The 21,062-nt window shown below is 38.4% G+C and overlaps 1 protein-coding gene and 1 long non-coding RNA gene across 2 annotated transcripts in view; one reads left to right on the top strand and one right to left on the bottom strand.

Annotated features, from left to right (window-relative positions):
* Window positions 1–408: 408 nt before the first annotated feature.
* YAE1 (YAE1 maturation factor of ABCE1) lies at window positions 409–4,840 on the bottom strand. The gene is made up of 3 exons (XM_043588526.1): window positions 4,658–4,840; window positions 3,015–3,136; window positions 409–1,018 (listed from the first exon to the last, which is right to left on the bottom strand). The coding sequence occupies exons 1-3, from the start codon at window positions 4,784–4,786 to the stop codon at window positions 589–591; spliced, it is 681 nt and encodes a 226-aa protein (XP_043444461.1). The 5' UTR covers window positions 4,787–4,840; the 3' UTR covers window positions 409–588.
* Window positions 4,841–10,109: 5,269 nt separating this feature from the next.
* LOC122487714 overlaps window positions 10,110–21,062 on the top strand; it is a 40,468-nt gene continuing 29,515 nt past the window's right edge. The window contains exon 1 of the long non-coding RNA XR_006298448.1: window positions 10,110–10,718. This is a non-coding gene — a long non-coding RNA (uncharacterized LOC122487714). The remainder of the gene's footprint in view (window positions 10,719–21,062) is intronic.

The raw sequence follows: 21,062 nt of genomic DNA on the forward strand, positions 1-21,062 counted from the left end.
GAAATGTATTTTGTATTTTCCATAGAATTGTATGTCCTTGCCTTTAACACAAAACTAAAATGAATGTTAGTAGTTCTTAAATCAGCAGTATAAACATTTCTTCAGTTTCTTATACTTATAGCCTCTTAATTTCAATATATATATTTCTATACACCTATGTGTGGCTATTTACAGTGTTATCCACCAGGTTATTTAATGGTAGCTTTGGTCTGATTAATTGGTGATACTGTCCTAATCACCTGATAGTGACAAGAGGAGAAAGCAGAGCTAGGTCCTTACAAAATGCATTTGATTGCTGTTCACTTTTGCTAATGAGTCTGAAAATGCCTGATTTTGATCAGAAACTCGTCGCAACTAGAGTTTCTGAGTGTACCTTAAAGTACATAAAAATTACCAGTGACAAAGAAAAAAAGCTTATTACATTTAATAGTGTTAATTTTGAAGACATTTCAAACTTCCATGAAGGATAACCTATAAGTGATGTGTTCCATGTAGAAACCACTACAAATTTTGGTTAGTTTGTTAAGAAACAAAGTGTTCCAACAAATGTTCTGAACATTACTTTCATTAGAAACATGAAGAGAATTTTTATAATTGTTTGAGGTGCTGTAGTACGTCAAGTGATACTCCCAGCTGTTTGACCAAACTGGCTGTCTGTTCTAAAATCCATGTGAGGCTTGGGTTTTCAGAATGTGGCTGCTCCTGTATTCTACAACATTCTAGAGATGAACAATCTGCCTCACTAAGACTCTTGCCACAGTTTTTGTGAAGCTCAGCATTATTTTCACAGAGTCTTTCATCTTTACCTTCATCCATCGTTTTCTCAGCTAGAGCTACATGACCAAGGTCCATATCCTGAATAGAGTCCAATAAATCTACCACATGGGGCTGAGACGTGATTGATTTCAGATGTTTGAGCACATACTCTTCACACTGGCCAACTGCATCCAGAAGACTATTTATTTTACTGATCAGAGCCGAACCATTATCATGAAGGTGACACCAGGAGAGCAAAGCACTGAATGAAAATATAAACAAGAGTTAAACAGGAAAAAATGAACCAATCAGAGGCTTTTTGAATTTCTGATGCTAAACCCTACATGGTTCTTCTCCACATAACACCATGCAAAAAGAAATCAATAATGATGCAAGTCAGAATCAGGAAAGTAATGGTAAAATGGATTTTAAAATATATAAAGATATTATCTTTTGATAAAAATTAAACAACTGGAAGTAACCATTTAGACTGCTTATAATTCCTAAGACCTCTTTCACAATTCCATCCACTTTTCTTGATTTTAGGTTTTCTCTTTGTGACTGTGTAGCTTCCACTTAAAAGGGATGCAACTCAGAGAAGAGATCACAAAACTTAGTTTCTCCTTTAAGGACATCCAACAGTTTCTGGACTAGTGATTCTCAGACTTGGATATACATTAGAATCACCTGGGGAGCTCTTAAAACTGTCAAGGTCTAGGTCACATCCAAGACGAATGAAATCAGAGTCTCAAGCTTCCCAACTGATATCAAGGTGCAGCCAAGGTTGAAAACAATTGTTCCAACCATATAGGTGCTTCCCATCAAAACACTGCGGGGCAGGAAAAAAGTTCTGAGGCAACTTCTCTTTCCCAACTTTGTTATAGAATAGACCCTGTTTGTTGAGCTAACAACTTTCTTGAAGAAGGTTAAGAATTCTTCTAGTCCTAACAAATATGTTTCTTTATTTTTCTAGTACAGACAGTACTTTTTGTTTTCTGCCATTTCAGATCATTCAGGTAATCATGACATAAAATAATGGTTGTTGTGAAAAGTAGTCATGTTTTAAAAATGTAATCAATTGAGGGGCGCCTGGGTGGCGCAGTCGGTTAAGCGTCCACTTCGGCCAGGTCACGATCTCGCGGTCCGTGAGTTCGAGCCCTGCGTCAGGCTCTGGGCTGATGGCTCAGAGCCTGGAGCCTGTTTCCGATTCTATGTCTCCCTCTCTCTCTGCCCCTCCCCCGTTCATGCTCTGTCTCTCTCTGTCCCAAAAATAAATAAACGTTGAAAAAAAAATGTAATCAATTGATGCAAAAGATTTAGCAATAAGTTTTCTGAGATTATAAAAGATTTAACTTGATGTAAAATGAGTACTTGATCATTTTCCCACCGTAGTAGACTCTAAATTCTGATATCTGATAGTTGAATTTTCTAAAAGCTCAAAAAGTGAAATTTTTGTTTTGATGACTTATTTTCTACTCTTTTTAATTTTTTTTTTAAGAGAAAGACGGGGGAGGGGCAGAGGGAGACAGAGAATCTTCAGCAGGCTCCATGCTCACTCCTGAACTTGACATGGAGCTAGATCTCATGAGAGATCTTGACCTGAGCCAAAATCAAGAGTTGGCTGCTTAACTGACTGAGCCACCCAGGTGCCCCATTTTCTGCTCTTTTAAAAATTAGTGATTCTTTGAAAATTTTATGTTTTTTTTTTTTTTTTTTTTTTTTTCTATAGAGGACAATTTAAAAGGTATACAACGTCAGAGAAGACAAGCCTATCATGCTCCTAGCTCCATGTGCCATCTGACTACCTGGCCCTGACATACGCCATTATTACTATGGAATCGTGACAGGTATCCAATGTTCAGCACTAAGATAAATGGAATTATTTCCCTCTCTAATACCAGTTATAATTCTCATCATGTAATTCTAGTCTAGAAGTCTGTCATATTGTGTTCTGCCACATGTGAAGATCTTTTAAATTGAGATACAGTTTAGTGGTAGTTCAGTAGCAAAAAATATCCACCTTCCTATCATTTCCTTGCAATAAAGGACCACACCTGACTCACATACTAAAGTGGATGAAGTGATGATTTTGACTTTTTGAAGGCAATATTATTCTATACTCTGCAGTACTCTTTTGTGGATTTAACACTAGGAAAAACACTTCAGTTCAAATACTTTATTTTTACCTACGACTTTTCAAAAGTCCTCCAGTAGTATTGAGGCTAAACTGACTCTCAGCATTTAAGTTACAAAATTACCTCAATGTTCCTCTGAGTTGCCCGTAGTTTATAATCACTTCTGCACCTTCCTTATAACCTTGATTGAAGCCTTGTTGAAGAGTAACTGCTTTGCCAGCATCTATTCCATCTCTGTAACCTTCCTAAAAATAAATAACGAAGAACTGTGGCTGTGATTAACACCACGTGAACCACTATAGGTTTCTCTAGAAAGTCATAGGACCAATTTGGAAAACTGATGAAACAGGCCTTCACTATTTACTATTTAACATAATGGTTCCACAACAAATGACAGTCACACAACCAAAGCAGACAATGGTTCTCATAAAAGTTTATTATTGGCCTATCTCACTGCTGAAGTCTAGACTTACTTGGCACATTTAAAAATAATGATTCCTACACAGTTAAAAAAAAACAAAAACCCTATTAAAAACGGCTTCACAGGGGCACCTGGGTGGCTCAGTCGGTTAAGTGGCCGACTTCGGCCCAGGTCATGATCTCGCGGTCTGTGAGTTCGAGCCCCGCGTCGGGCTCTGTGCTGACAGCTCAGAGCCTAGAGCCTGTTTCAGATTCTGTGTCTCCCTCTCTCTGACCCTCCCCCGTTCATGCTCTGTCTCTCTCTGTCTCAAAAATAAATAAACGTTAAAAAAAAATTAAGAAAAAAAATGGCTTCACAGAAAGGAAACTGAGAGAGTTACATGTCTGACCCCTAGGCAGCCTTGACTGATGAGACAAGGCAGGGCGGTAAAGAGGTTATCAAAGGTCTTCAACAATGAACTCAACTGGGTTCGCAAAAAAATGAAAAGTGTGATTTTAGAAATTTTTCTTGATACCTAAATTCAAATAAACTGCAAACTCTCTGTGGGCAGGGATTCTGTCCAGCATCTTCAATGGTGCCACAGCGCTCAAAAGATGATCACTACTTACTGGTCCAGCCCACGCCTCACATAAAGCATTTCTGAAACCGGTAACAAGGTTGTTGGGCTAAGCAAACATTTTCCTGATACATTAAGGGCAGATCAGGGGTGATTTAATGGTTGGCAATGATATTAGGTGTAAATCAAACTAAGCCATGTGAACTAAGCTCTGAGTGCTCCAACTGGAAAATGGGGATGTGGTATTAAGCTTAGTTTCACTGAATAATGAGGCAAATGAGATACGGGTAATTCACACCTAACAAATAAGAAAGAAACCAACTTCAGTATTCCCTCACCTAGCCACCAGTAGTTTCCCTTCATCGCTCTCTTTATTCTTAAGTTCACTTTTTCCATATGTCTTGATTAATACCACTCCTAACTTTACGCTCTTCACCCCTTGAAGCAACCCAGGTAAAAAATGTCCTTTGACAGCCATAATTAGCAATAGTCAGTGTATACGTTTCTCCCCCACCTTCTCTGTGATCCTCATCAAAGTCCAGACCAAGTTTATTTTGGTCTGTTTCCAGCGTCTAACGCGCCCGGTGGTTTCACACGGCTTCAAGTAACCCCACTGGAAAATCCTAGCAGGACGCGGGCCGGAGTGGAAGGCAAGGGGGTGGGGACGGCAGCGCCGGGCCAGGCTGCGACCACTGTGCCTCTACTCTCGAGACCCTTACTCCTGACAACTCTGCGCCCGTCTCCCCCACAACCCGGCATAGCTTCCCCGCTCCCGCCACGCAGCTTTACTTTGACTCGTCTCAGCATGTGGCTCTGCCATTCCCGCTGCACCAGGAGCGACTCGTCCGCTTCCTCGTCAAACACGTCCCCCTCTTCTCCGGGACCCTGGACCAAGGGAGTACTTTGAACCCACGACATCACCGAGGCAACCACCGCCGGAAGCGCCAGCAACTCCTTCCGGTCCGAGGGACCCGGCGAAGGCTGCGTTCGTCCGTCAGCTGCTGCGCATGCGTGTGTGGTGTTGGGTGATGTCGGGTGAGTCCCGGTTGCCGCTTGTGCGTTTTGCGCTTGGGAGCTGGGGACTCCTTCAGTGGACCCAGAGTGTCGGCGAGCGCCTGTTGTGGGCGGGGCAGATTCTGGCCTCGCGGGACCCGTCCGCCCTTGGCCTGTGCGGAGGACAGCCAGGACGCTCAGTGAAACACTGCGTTCCCACTGCGGTCCCGACGGCGTTGTGGGTTTTGGAGCCCCGCGCGTCGGTAAAACCCTTGGAGGTAGTTAGGCGGATTGGCGATTACTGGCCAAGGACTCTCTCACTTTTAGAAGCCTCCTCAGTACGTTGTAGGGATTTGACAGCCCGACCGTTTTTGTTAGAAGCAAAGGACAGTAAGGGCCGAAAAGTTAGCTAGTGCGGCCATTTTGGGATCATTACACATAAAGAGTACATTTATGAGACGAATACATCTCTCATGGATTCACGGTATCCTTCACTGGCTCGCGTTCCGTCTCGCGTGCCCTATTGGCTGGGTGAGGACGGAGACTTGTTTACGTAAACCCAGCACTGGCAAGGTTCTGACACGTGGTAGATGGTGAAGCATTTAAGATGTTAGTGAATGAATGGACACCAGTAGTTTTGCTTTTTTTGCGTGGTGATGTGGCACGATCATTTATTTATTTAACGTATTTTGTGTGTGTATGTGCGCCAGGCACCGTTGTACCTTTTGGGATACATCAGTGAACGATAGACAAAACTTTCCAGCTCTCGTCCGCCTTACATTCATGTAGAATGGACAGGATAAACAGTAAGCACTGTATAAGTAAATTACGTAGTTTGTTATAAGATCATAAAGGATACCTGTTATGAAAAGGAATTAAAAAAATAAGCAAAGTAAGGGGAACCATGAGCATGTGTCTGAGAGTGGGTGGTGGTTTAGGTTATAATTTTTAAATGCTCAGAATTTTGCATTTTATATATATGCATACATATATAATAATATATACTATATAATAATATATATAGTAATTTATATAACTTACTTGGTAGGTCCATGTATAAATATAGAATGTGTAAAAACATTCTATACTTGGCTACATAAAATACCTTAATAAACTTAAAATCCCAGACATTTTATCTGGGTCATATTATCTGACCATATTATCTGATTATAATCCAACAAAATTAGTAATAAATAATAAAAAGATTCCAAGAATTATAATAGTGGGCATTAGAAACACCTTTGTAAATAACATTTAGATCAAGGGGAAATAAAAATTAAAATGACATACAGTAAGCAATTAAAATCTGAACACTTCCTACCAGAAAACGACCAAATGAAAGCTATACTGAAGCAATTCTATAGGCTTAAATGTCTTTATTATTAAAGAAGAAAGAAAAAATACATAAATTTTGTTATATATCTTAATTAGCAACAAAACTAGTAAGAAAAGCAATAAAGATATCAATTGGAATTAATAAAAGAGAAAATCCCCAAACTTACATAAATAAATCCTAAAGCTGGTTCTTTAAAGACACCAATAGGTGTCTTTAAAGACACCAATAAGACAGATAACCTTTTTTTTTTTTTTTTTAAGTAAGCTTTACACCCAATGTGGGGCTTGAACTCACTACTTTGAGGTCAAGAGTTGAATGCTCCAGGGACTGAGCCAGCCACCCACCCTCAGTAATCCACTTCTGACTTGATTTAAGGAAAAAAAAACAGCAACACCAAAATTATACAAAAGAGAAAAGAGGCAATGATGCAGAAAGAAATTCTAGTGGTATACATTACTAACTGAAGTTCAAGAGCCACACATTTGAAAACCTAGGAGATGTTGAATGACTTTTAATAAAAGTGACCCAGTAAGTAGAAAACAGGAAGAGACTAATTACCCTAGAAAAATTGGACATTAAATATCCGCTATAAAAAATAGCATGAAGACTTGACACACAGGCAAATGCCTTAAATCCTTTTTAATCTTTAAAGGACAATGGATAATTAAATATTTTTTACTCTCCTAGGGCAAAGAAAAAGAAATGCCCTGAATCATTTTATGAAGCCAGCCTTATAGTAACCTGATAAAGATAGTATAAAACAAAAAAACTAAAGTTCAAGTTAGCTTATGAATATTCAAAAGGGAATCCATTGCCTCATCAAAAGAATAATTCAAGATGTTTTATTCAAGGGAAGCAAACTTGCAATATTAGGAAATCTATAAGCATATTTCATTATATCAGTAGTTTAATGGAGAAAAGCCATATGCTATCTAAGCTGAAAAAATCATTTGAAGAAATTTAACAAAATAAAATGGAAAGAAATTACATATTGACAGTTTATGAGAAATCCAACTGCTAGTCTAAACACTCAGATATTTCCTTTAAAGCAGAGAAAAGAAAGGCCATCTGGTGATCCCCATTATTATTAATTCTTTTTTTTATTACTTAACATTCTTTTGAAGACTAGTAAATGCAATAAGAGAGGTAAATAAAGTAACTTAAAAATGTTGGATAATAAGAGATGAAGTTATTTCTTTTTGCTGTTTATATAATTGTATACTCACAAAACCCAAAGGAATTCCATTAAAAACGACAGAATAAGGGAATTTGATAAGGCCTCTGGCTATAAGAAAAATAAACAGACCAACAGCCTCTTAATTTTCTGGCAATAACCATCTAAATGTAAATGAGATAAATATTGCACTTGCAATACTAACAAATACTGTTAGATATAGTATTTATATGTTTGCTTAGTATTTAGTATTTATTTAGTATTTATACATGCCAGGAATACATTTTGCGAAATCAACTTTATATGAGGTATAATTTACATGCAGTAATATGCATACATTTTGAATGTAGAGTTTGATGAGTTTTGACAGATGTATACCCCTGTGTAACTACCACTGAATCAAGATACAGAAATTTCCATCACCCTAGGAAATTTCCTCATACTTCTTTGCAGTCAGCCCCTCACTCCTTGAGGCAACCTCTGATTAAATTTCTATCACTCCAAATTAGTTTTGCTAGTTTTGGAACTCGATAGAAATGGAATCATATATGTCCTTTTAAGTATTTGGCTCTTTGACTCAACATAGTGTTTTTGAGATTCATTCACGTGGTTACATGTACCGGTAGGTTGTTTTCATTTTATTGCCAAGTACTCTTTTCATTGTATGGATATACCAGAATTTGTTCCTTCACGTATTGTTTGGATTGTTTCCAGTTCTTGGCTATTGTGAATAAACCTGCTATGAACATTCTTGTACAAGCTCTTTTGTGTACAAGTTTTCATTTCTCCAGAGTGAGTGTGTAGAAGTGTAATTGTTGAGTCATATAGCAAATACAAATTTAACTTTATAAGAAACAACCAAACTGTTTTCCAAAGTGATTCTTCTATTTTATACTCCTACCAGCAATGTATGCAAATGTCAGTTACCTCACATCCTCTTCCTCACTTGGATTTGTCAGTCTTTTTAGCTCTTCTAATAGGTGTGTAGTGAGTGGTATCTTACTGTGCTTTTACTTCTTATTTTTCAGATGCCTTATGATATTGAACATCTCTTCATGTGCTTGTTTTCCATTTGCATATCTGTTTAAATGAAGTCTTTGTCCATCTAAAAAACAATTGGCTTGTCTTACTGTGTTTCAAAGATTGTTCCATCCTTTGTCAGATACGTGAATGGCGAATATGTTCTTGGCATTAGTTACATCCACCAGGAGACAGCTGTGGAGATAGAGTTAGGAGTTCATGAAATGTACTGGGGGATAGGGAACACACTGCCCATGAAAGGTAAAAAGTGGAGGAGCCATGATTAGGCAGAGAAAGCCGATGCAGGGGGAGGCTGATCTGATCCCTGTGATAGGAGGGTCCCTAGGTAGATCTCACAGAGGTCTGGACAACATAAAAGGGAGTCAGGAGCAGAGGGCAAAGAGGAGTCTTTTGTTCGGTGCATAGGACCAGGCTTTGATATACCTGCCATGCTCAGTTATTGGCTGGGGGATGCCCTGGAAGAGTGTGACCTTGGCTGGAAGTCTGAGACATATGCTGTAGGTGCTTACTAACAGGTGGATGGTGACAGCTGTACTCCTTTGTCAAGAACCAGATGATCTTTCAAGGTCCTTTCAAGTGTGTGATTCAATTTTTTCAAAAATAGCTATTCCTTTTCTTTCTTTTTTTTTTTTTTTAAGTGAACTGTAAATAACAATGACACCTCCTGCATAAATTTTGGTGTCATGATGTGAACTTACTCAAAGTATTTAGCAAACTTATCTTGCAGTCCATATCTCTTATATAAATACTCTGTGATGAGGTCAACCTCTAGGATTCACTCTATTCTTTTCCTGTTCTTTCTGCTTATCGTTCATCCTTGTCTTTTCTTTCAAAGCCTTCAACAATTCTTTTTTATGTCGTTCTATTTCTCATCTCTTGCTAAGTTTCATTCTTTATCTCAGTCTCCCACACTTTATTTGTGCCTTTGCAAACTGCTACTTTGTAGTTAGTGTAATAAACTTGTAAGAGGGCACAGACCTTTTCTTAGCTTCTCTTCCAAGTTTCTAGCATGCTGGCTTTCATCATGAAGTCTCTAGCAGCCAGCCAGCAGAACTCCTAATTTCCATATGCCTAGTGAAGTAGTTTTCCGCTTTTTCTTGTCCTTTCTAAACGTTTCATATGTTCTGCTATTCTCAGTGGTATTAAGTCCTTGGGTGCCGTCTTTTAATTGCTTATGTCAGGTTTGCTCTAAGGTGTATAATATGAAATAATATATTTAATAGTAATATGCAAAATCAAGTTGTTGTTAGTGGTGAAAATGATAGGAGAGCATTCAATATATGGCTCCTAAAGAGAGAGCCTTGAATAAGGATAGTAGGGTAGTAGGTAGATCTGGGCAGAGTTGCCTTCTTTATTTCATTTACTTTATTTTATTTTTTTTAATGTTTATTTTGAGAGAGAGAGAGAGAGAGCGAGCGAGAGCAAGCAGGGGAGGGGCAAAGACAGAGGGACACACAGGATCAGAAGCAGGCTCCAGGCTCTGAGCTGTCAGCACAGAGCCCGACACGGGGCTTGAACCCATGAACCATGAGATCATGACCTGAGCCAAAGTCGGACCCCCAACCAACTGAGCCACCCAAGCGCTCCTCCTTTATTTTAAAGTATTGTGTCTATAGAAGACCCCAGTTATAATATAGCTGTTAAAGCTAAGAGGAAAATAATTTGTCCGATATAGAATGTTTGCTGAATATTACAAAGGATGAAGTGGAGATGTCAGACAGGAAAACTGATTGATCTTTCAAATGGCCTGTTGGTGGACAGCTATGTCTAATAGCATTTAAACATGTTCAAGTCAGTCTTATCTTTAAAAAAAGATCCTTTCTCAACTCCATACTGTCCTCTAGCTACTGCTCTATGCTTCCTTTTCCCTTTGAACTAAATTTCTTGAGTCGGTGTCTCCACCTCTGCACCTTCCACTTGTGAACCCACTGCAATGTGGCTTCCAACCCCAGTGTTCCATTTAAAATGGGAGTAGGTGGGTAGGGGCAACTTCCACAATATTTTTACTCGTGACCCAAATCTCTCCTTCCAGCCCAGCTGTTCTCTACACGTCAGACCCATGTCTTCAGCTGCCTGCAGGAGGCTACCTCCACTTAAATTTACTGTATTCATTTCAGTGCATTACATCTGAATTTATTATTATTATTTTTTTCTTTCAGCGTTCTTCCTCTCCTTGTGTTTTCTGGCTCCTTGATGCTCAAACTGTGCTGCAGGCACTTGTGGCATCAGCATCACTTGGGAACTACTAGAAGTGTGGAGTTCCTAGTCCCATTCCAGACCTGTTGAGCTAGAATCTGCATTCTCAGGTGATTCACACGAGGAGTCAAGCTTGAGAGGCATTGCAGCTCGTTGAATGGCCACCACTTCTGCTCATTCACCGTGTCATAAATATTTGCCCATTCTTCATTCTCACTGCCACTTCCCTGGTTCAAGCTACTATCCCATCCTACATGGATAATCTGACAGCGTCTAACTGGTCCTCCTGCCTCATGTCGTATCCCTCTTCCAATCTGTTCTCCCTAGTTACAGCATTCTTCCTAAAGCAAAATCTGGTAGGGCTGCCCCTCACTTAATTCCCTGCAATACTTTCTGATTGCTCTTTAGAGAAATGCCAAATGCCTTCATGTAGTGGGGCTCCTACTTCCCTGCCTGGTCTCATTTCTTGCCACCCAGTTTTCAGGCCTTTGCCAAATAATTTGTCCTCTGCCTAGGTATGTAGTCTATACCTCTGTCAAAGGCGACTTCATTTAGATGTCACTTCCATTTGGAAGTTTTCTCTGATCTTCTAAGTCTGGGTTAGTTGTCCCTCTTGCATGTGTTATAGTCTTTACGGCCTTATAAATGCCTAATTGTCTGCATTCCCTACTAAACTGTCAGCTATTTGAGTCAGGGACTGTGTGTCCTAGTTAACTAGTTTATCCTACTGCCTAGCATAATCCTTAATAAATATTTATTAAATGAATGAATGAAATTTCATTAAAAATTCTTCAAATATTTTACTCTAAGAAATTACATGTTCCAGTTGTAATTAGGTAGTAATAAACTTGTCTATAAATCCAGATTAAACAAGAATTTACTGAGATTGGGTTGTTACAGGTAGAGCAGGCTAGGGGAGATACAGAAAGTTATGATAAAAAAAATCACTTTTCATGGATTTTTAAAGTTTTACTTTCAATTAAAAAAAATTTTTTTTAATGTTTATTTTTTTTTGAGACAGAGCATGAGCAAGGGAGGAGCAGATAGAGAGGGAGACATGGAATCCAAAGCAGGCTCCAGGCTCTGAGCTGTCAGCACAGAGCCTGATGCGGGGCTCAAGCTCACGGACTATGAGATCATGACCTGAGCCAAAGTCGGATGCTTAACCAACTGAGCCACCCAGGTGCCCCGGTTTTACTTTCAATTTTATAACCATGTTTTTAACAGTCATTTATTCTAAAGTCTATATATCTAATTGATTTGAGCATGCACAGTGAATTTTATGCTTCTTAGTCTTGTCCATACTTGTGTTTCTAGTTTTAACTTACCTCTTTGAGGTCTTCAGGTTTTGAGGTCTTCAGGTTTCCCAGTGATGACTTTTTTTTCCCTTTGCAATGTGTCTTTCATTAATAAATGTTTTTCTTTCTTTCTTTCTTTTATTTCAATTTAAATCCAAGTTAGTTAATATATAGTATAATAATAATTTCAGGAATAGAATTTAGTGATTCATCACTTATATGTAACACCCAGCGCCCATCCCAACACATTTCCTCCTTAATGCCCCTCACCCCTTTAGCCCTTCCCCCCACTCAACACCGTACCAGCAACCCTTAGTTTGTTCTCTGTATTTAAGAATCTCTTATGGTTTGTCTCCTTCTGTGTTTTTATATTATTTTTGCTCCCCTTCCCTTATGTTCATCTGTTTTGTATCTTAAATTCCACATATGAATGAAATCGTATATTTGTCTTTCTCTGACATTTGTCTTTTTCATTCCAGTGATGACTTTTGAGTGATATATTTTCTGAGTCTTATATATCTGATGATAACATTGTCATCCCTGTTTCCTTTTTAATTGTATTTGTGTGTATTTCATTACCTGTTAGTTTTAACTTTTGGATCACTTTATTATAAGCTTGTCCCCTGAATAGATATGTCTTATATATGTATATGTGCAACATACTGACGCATACCCTGTGTGTGTGTGTGTTTTGATATGATCTGAGATACACATGTCCTATATATGTATGTATATATGTTGTGATATGATCTGAGTTTTAACAGTGATATTTAGCCCATAAACATTTATTCACTTAGGCCATGTAGTAGAAGTCTAAGCCATATGGAAGAGAGCTTTATTTTCTCCTTTCATGAGAGGCAGAGTTGAGGGTAATGGGGTTCAGAGGATGAGGGAGCAACTCCTTGGAAACAATAGGATTGAGGAGATTCTATAGGCTGTCAAACAGTTTCTGATTTTAAGGAGAAGCATCAGAGGAAGACAGGGTGGTGGTGGTAGCAGGGACCTCTGGCTTCAAGGGGTGTTCGCAAGAGGTAAAAGCAACTAGGTCTGACCTTTTTGGATCCAAGTAAACATCTCTGGGGATTTTTAGGCACAGAAATACAGAAAAAGTTCAGCAGGGAAAGATTGGCAGTGATTCCAGTCAGGTTTGGTTATTAATAATTGTTTTCTCCACGCTGTGCCACACATTTAATGCAATAATTACTGAGGCAATTAGCGTGGTAGGCACTGTGATAGGTACTGGGACAGAGACAGATGGGGTTCACCTTCTTGCCTTCATCCCACCTTGGTCTTCTCTTCCTTACTTGTGGTTTCCTTTCTTTTTGGGAGGGGCCTAGCAGAGGCAGCATCCGTGCTTCCAGTTTTCCATCAGATACGGCTACTGGGCGAGTGAGGCTGCATCGCCCTGTACCTAAGCGACACCTGGCCTGTGGGGGCCACATAGCCTATTAAGACCCCGGTCTCAGTGGGATCACATTCCCTAGGGGTGATCTCTTGAGCCAGTTCCCTGTGCGTACACCTGGGAGTGAACAATTATGTGAAGGCTCTGCCTCTGTTCAGTGGGTTTGCCTAGAGGATTCTCACTTTCCATCCCCTTTGATGTGAGTGGAAAGACTGCATTTGGAATGAATTAGAAACTGCTCCCCATAGGAAATACCAAAGATACTGCTAATACTCACGATTGCTTGCTTTTTCTTCCATTTCTGGTTACCCACAATACTACACTTCCTAAATTGTTGGCACACAGGTGGGAGCCAAACATAACTAGTAAGTGGCAATGATACTCTTCACCCCCCAACTTAAGCTGTGTAAGCTCCTGCCTGAGCTGCAGCTCTTTCTTCCCCTGATGCAGCAATCATTCGTGCTGATGGATCAAGGTGGTGGAGAGGGAGGGAGCTTCCCTAGAGAACCGTTGGACCTATAGTAGACTCCGTGTATAGGGGAAGTGAACTTTAATTTGTTAAACCGCTAAGATTTAGGGGTGAGTTTTATGCCATGATAATTATATTTCAATTAAAAAGATTAACAATGGGGAAGAATGAAACTAAAAAAAAATAGATAACACTTCTAAATAAAACAGGAGATTAAAGGTCAGTTTTGAAGACAGTCTTTTAGGGGCGCCTGGGTGGCTCAGTCGGTTAAGCGTCCGACTTCGGCTCAGGTCACGATCTCGCGGTATGTGAGTTCGAGCCCCGCATCCGACTCTGTGCTGACTGCTCAGAGCCTGGAGCCTGTTTCAGATTCTGTGTCTCCCTCTCTGTCTGACCCTCCCCCGTTCATGCTCTGTCTCTCTCTGTCTCAAAAATAAATAAACGTTAAAAAAAAAAATGAAGACAGTCTTTTATTGCATACATTTCACTTAAAGAATAAAACACATCATCAGTGTTTGGAGAGCATGGTGTCTCCAATAATGATATAACATTAGTGTTTATACCTTGCAACCAAGTTCAGCCATAAAGTTTATACTAAACAATATCATTTCCAGATGACTAGCAGAATGAAAATGGAGACAGGGAGAAAAGTTTTAAAAGTGTGTTAAGTCGAAGCATGTACAAATGTAAGATTACAAACTGCTTCATACAAGTTAGGACATCAAAAATATTTTGTGGAATGTCATTTAAAGTTATATTCACTTGTACAGTTATTTATTATATAATTAAAGTCCAGTTGGTTAAAAAAAGTATGGGTTCTGGTGTTATGGTGCCTAGGGCCAGGAAAGATCAGCTCTTACACTTTTTAGCTATATGGCCTTGGACTTCACTTTCTTATGCTGTATTTTTCTCATCCATAAAATTGTAAAATGTGCCATTCTTAGATACCACTAAAAAACAAATGCTGTGATCCAAACCACAGTGAGATACCACAAAATACCCACTAGATGACTATGATAAAAAAGTAACTGGGAGCAGAGTCGGATGAGCGTCCGGTGACATCATGACCTGAACCAAAATCAAGAGTCAGATGTTTAATTGACTGAGCCACCCAGGTGCCCCCAGACTCTTAATTTAAGAGAACAAATGATGGTTACCAGAGGGGAGGGAATTGGGGGGATGGGTTAAATAGGTGATGGGGGTTTAAGGAATGCACATGTTGTGGGGCACCTGGGTGGCGCAGTCGGTTAAGCGTCCGACTTCAGCCAGGTCACGATCTCGCAGTCCGTGAGTTCGAGCCCCGCATCGGGCTCTGGGCTGATGGCTCGGAGCCTGGAGCCTGTTTCCGATTCTGTGTCTCCCTCTCTCTCTGCCCCTCCCCCGTTCATGCTCTGTCTCTCTCTGTCCCAAAAATAAAATAAACGTTAAAAAAAAAAAAGGAATGCACATGTTGTGATGAGCACAGGGTGATGCATGGAATTGTTGAATCACTATATGGTACACCTGAAACTGATATAACACTGTATGTTAACTAACTGGAATTAAAATAAAAAAATATTTTAAAAAAATGGACCACTATAATTCAGGATGTTGACAGTAGTAGAGGTGGGGGCTGGCAGGAGCCATATTGGAAATCTGTGTACCTGCTGCTCAATTTTGGTGTGAACCTAAAACTACTCTAAAAATAAAATATTATTAAAAAAACCCGAGCAGCTTCTTACAAAAAGATTTAATTTTTAAGAGCATGGGAGGGGAGAGAAAAGAGGTGAAAACTTTTCCTTTTGATATGACCTTGTGCCTCAACTTTTGCTGGCCATTATGAAAACATGCAGTACAGAAGATTAGAACAAACACTTAACCAAAGAAGATATACAAATGAAAAGATGCTCAGCATCATTAGTCACTTGGGAAATGGAAATAAAAATCACAGTAAGACACCACCTTATTAGAATGGCTAATATTTACAACACTTAACATACAAAGTGCTGGTGAGACTGTGAAGGAACTGGAAGTCTTGAATGTTCCTGAATGATGTGAAGTGCTATAAAATTTTACAGCCACTTAGTGAAACAGTTTGGCAGCTTTTAAAAAACCATCACATAACCCAGGCATTTCACTCCTAGATGCTTATGCAATAGAAATTAAAGCATATGTCTACACAAACACTGATAGATGAATGGTAATAGCAGGGTTTTTTTTTTTAAGTTTATTTATTTTGAGGGAGAGAGAGAGCATGTGTACAAGCAGGGGAAGGGCAGAGAGAAAGGGAGAGGGAGAATCTGAAGGAGCCTCTGCACTGTTAGCGCAGAGCCAGATGCAGGCTCCATTTCAGGAACACTAAGATCGTGACCTGAACTGAAGTTCGACATTGAATTGACTGAGCCACCAAGGTGCCCCAATAAGCTTTATTTCTTAGAGTAGTTTTAAGTTCACACCAAAATTGAGCAGAGGTACAGAAAATTCCTGTATAGCTCCTGCACCCCCCCCCCCCAGCACCTCCACTATCAACCTTCTGAGCTGTAGTGGTATGTTTGTTAAAACTGATGAATCTACATGAATGCATTATCACCCAGAATCCATATTTTACTTTGGGGTTCACTCTTGGTGTTGCACATTATATGAATTTGGACAAATGTATGACGAGCATCCACTATGATACAATAACATACAGGGTAGTTTCATACAATTTATCTGTGTTCTACCTGTTCATCCCTTCCTCTCTCTCTACTGGTCTGTTTACTATCTCTGTATGTGAGTCTTTTCCAGAATGTCATAAAATTGGAATCTATATATATAGCCTTTTCAGAGTGGCCTCTTTCACTTAGTTTCCTCCATGTCCTTTCATGGCTTTGTGGTTCATATCTTTTGAGCACTGAACAATATTCCATTGCCTGGATGTACCAGGGTTTATTTACTCATTCACTTGCTGAAAGACATCTTGGTTGCTTCCAGTTTTTGACTATTATGAATAAAGCTGCTATAAACACCTGCATGCAGGTTTTGTGTGGAAATAGGTTTTTAATCATTTGGGCAAATCAAGGAGCATGATAGCCGGATCATATGGAAAGAGTATATTTAATTTCATGAGAAACCGTCAGTCTTCCAAAGTGGCTGAATCATTTTGAATTCCCACCAGCAATGAATGAGAGTTCCTGTTGCTCCATATCCTTGCCAGCATTTGGTGTTGTCAGTGTTTTGGATTTTTGTCATTCTAATAGATGTACAGTGATTTCTCATTGTTGTTTCAATTTGCATTTCTTTGATGACAATGTGGAACGTCTTTCTGCATGCTTATTTGCCATTTGTATATTTCTTCTTTGGTATGGTGTCTATTCAGGTCTTTGCCCATTTTAAAAATCCAGTAATATGTTTTCTTACTGTTGGGTTTAAGAGTTCTTTGTATATTTTGAATAACAGTCCTTTAACAGATGTGTCTTTTGCAAATATTCTCTCCCAGTCTGGGCTTATCTTCTCATTGTCTTGACAGTATCTTTCTCAGAGTAGAAGTTTTTTTTAATGTATAATTTTTTTATGTTTTAATTTTAATTCCAGTTAGTTAACATTCAGTGTTAGTTTCAGATATATAATACAGTGATTCAACACTTCCATACTGCACCCTGTGCTCATCACAAGTGCACTCCTTAATCCCTGTCACCTATTTAACCTAACCCCTTACTCCCTCCCCTCTGGTAACTATCAGTTTGTTCTCTATAATTAAGAGTCTTATTTTTCCCCTTTGCTTGTTTTGTTTCTCGAATTCCACATAGGAGTGAGATCATATGGTATTTGTCTTCCTCTGACTGACTCATTTCGCTTAGCGTTATACTCTGTAACTCCATCCGTCTCGTTGCGAATGGCAAGATTTCATTCTTTTTTATGACCGAGTATATATATACTTCTTTTGTTCATCAATTGATGGACATTTGGGCTGCTTCCGTATCTTGGCTATTATAAATAATGCTGCAATGTACATAGGGGTGCATGAATTAGTGTTCTTTTATTCTTTGGGTAAATACCCAGTAGTGTGATTGCTGGATCATAAGGTAGTTCTATTTTTAACTTTTTGAGGAAACTCCATACTGTTTTCTAGAATGGCCGCACTAGTTTGCACCTCCACCAACAGTGCACAAGTGTTCCTTTTCCTCCACATCCTCACCAAGACGGGTGGTTGTTGATTTTAGCCATTCTGACAGGTGTGAGGTGGTATCTCATTGTAGTTTTGACTTGTATTTCCCTGATGATAAGTGATGTTGAGCATCTTTTCATGTGTCTGTTAGGTGTCTTCTTTGAAGAAATGTCTATTGATGTCTTCTGCCCATTTTTAATTGGATTATTTGTTTTTTGGGTGTTGAGTTTTATAAGTTCTTCATATATTTTGGATACTAACCTTTTATCAGATATGTCATTAGCAAATATCTTCTCCCATTCTGTAGGTTGCCTTTTAGTTTTGTTGATTCTTTCCTTAGGTATGCAGAAGCTTTTTATTTTGATGTAGTCCCAACAGTTTACTTTTGCTTTTGTTATCCTTGCCTCAGGAGACGTATCTAGAATGAAATTGCTATGGCCAAGTCAGAGAAATTACTGCCTGTGTTCTCTTCAAGGATTTTTATGGTTTGAATTTATTTTTGTGTAAGTAAGTGGTCCAGATTCATTCTTTTGCATGTCACTGTCCAGTTTTCCCAACATCGTTTGTTGAAGAGACTATCTTTTTTCCATTGGATATTGTTTCCTGCTTTGTTGAAGATTAATTGTCCATGTAACTGTGGGTTTATTTCTGGGTTTCCAATATTGCTCTGTTGATCTAACTGTCTATTTTTGTGCCAGTACCATACTGTTTTGATTACTGCAGCTTTAGAATTGAGATGCCTCCAGCTTTCCTTTTCAAGATTGGTTTAGCTATTCAGGGTCCTTTGTGGTTCTATACAAACTTTAGGATTGTTTGTCCTAGTTCTGTGAAAAATGCTGTTGGCATTTTGATAGGGATAACATTAAATGTGTAGATTGCTTTGGGTAGTACAGACATTGTAACAATATTTATTCTTTCAATCCACGAGCATGGAATGTCTTTCCATTTCTTTGTGTCATCTTCGATTTCTTTCATCAGTGTTTTATATTTACAGTACAGGTCTTTTGTCTCTTTGGTTAGGTTTATTCTCAGGTAGCTTATTATTTTTGGTGTAATTGTAAATGAGATTATTTTCTTAATTTCTCTTTCATAGAGCAGAAGTTTTTAATTTTAATAAAATCTAGCTTGTCAACTATTTTGTTTATGGGATCATGCTTTTGTGTTATTTCTAAGAAGTCATCACTGTTCCCAGGGTCATATAGTCTTTCCTGCATGTTGTCTTCTTATAGTTTTGCATTTTATATTTATGTCTGCAATGTATTTTAAGTTAATTTTAGTAAAGGGCCTAAGATTTGTTTTTAGATTCCTTTTTTTTCCCCATGTGGATGTCCAGTTGTTTCAGCACCATTTGTTGAAAAGACTATATTTTTTTATTATATAGCTTTTGCTCCTTTGTCTAAGATCAGTTGACTGTATTTCTTTTGTTTTTAAATGTTAATTTATTTTTGAGAGACAGAGAGAGACCAAGCACTAGCAGGGGAGGGGCAGAGAGAGAAGGGGACACAGAATCTGAAGCAGGCTCCAGGCTCTGAGCTGTCAGCACAGAGCCTGACATGGGGCTTGAACCCATGAACTGTGAGATCATGACATGAGCCAAAGTCAGATGCTTAACTGAGCCACCCAGGTGCCCTGACTATATTTCTATGGGTCTATTTTTGGGCTCTATATTTTGTTCCATTGACCTATTTGTCTATTCTTTTGCCAATACTACACTGTCTTGATTACTGTACCTTTATGGTAAGTCTTTTTTTTTTTAGTGCAAAATTAAGGAAAACATTTAATAATAACTCTATTAAGAGGTCATTGAGTTGGAAAGTTTGATTTTAAGGAATAGTTACATGAATTATATGACAATTTTCCTTGTTTCTTCCTTTTTTGATTCAGATATTTGTTACATTTAATCCAAATTTATTAACTATCATTCACAATACTAATCAAATATATTATCAGATTGTAACTTTGAAACAGAATTTTCTTTTTTTCTATTTTCTTTTTCTTTTTCTTTTTCATCATGATAAATGTACTCTTTATTCCCCATCCCCTATTTCCTTCATCCCCCCACCCATCTCTCCTCTGGTAATCATCAGTTTGTTTTCTGTAGTTAAAAGTCTTGTTTCTTGGTTTGTCTGTCTTTTTATTCCTTTGCTCATTTGTTTTGTTTCTTAAAGTCCACATATGAGTGAGATCATATAGTATTTGTCTTTCTCTGACTGACAGAGCATTATGGTCTCTAGCTCTATCTGTATTGTTGCAAATGGCAAGATTTCATTCCTTTTTATGGCTCAATAATATTTCATTATATGTATAATGAATACATATAATACATACATACATACATACATACATACATATATATATAACATATACACATATGTTATATGTATATGTGTATCTATATATCTATATTTATCTATCTCACCTCTTTATCCATTCTTCTGTTGATGGACACTTGGGCTGCTTATGTCGTTTTGCTATTGTAAATAATGACTTAATAAACCTAGGGGTGCATGTACCCATTTGAATTTTTTTTTTTATTTTGGGGGTAAATACCTAGTAGTGTGATTACTGGATCATAGGGTATTTCTATTTTTAACTTTTTGAGAAAGTTTTCCACAGTGGCTGCACCAATCTGTATTCCCACCCACAGAACTAGAGGGTTACTTTTCCTCCACATCCTTGCCAACACTTGTTTTGTTTTGTTTTGTTAATTCTAGCTATTCTGATAGTGTGAGGTGATATCTCATTGTAGTTTTAATTTGCATGTCCCTGATGATGAATGATGTTGAACATCTTTTCATGTGTCTGTTGGCTATATGTATGTCTTCTTTAGAGAAATGTCTATTCATGTCTTCTGCCCACTTGTAAAGGATTATTCATTTTGGGGAGGTTATTGAGTTGTATCAGTTCTTTATGTATTTTGGATACTAACCCTTCATGGGATATGCACATATATGCTTTTGCAAATATCTTCTCCCATTCTGTAGGTTGCTTTTTAGCTTTATTGATTGTTTCCTTTGCTGTGCAGAAACTTTTTATTTTGATGTAGTTCCTATAACTTATTTTTGCTTTTTTTACCCTTGCCTCAGGAGACATATCCAGAAAAATGTTGGTATGGCCAACGTCAGAGAGGATACTGCTTACTGCCTATGCTATCTTCAA

Source organism: Prionailurus bengalensis, chromosome A2 (genome assembly GCF_016509475.1).
Source record: "Prionailurus bengalensis isolate Pbe53 chromosome A2, Fcat_Pben_1.1_paternal_pri, whole genome shotgun sequence".
Lineage (NCBI taxonomy): Eukaryota > Metazoa > Chordata > Mammalia > Carnivora > Felidae > Prionailurus > Prionailurus bengalensis.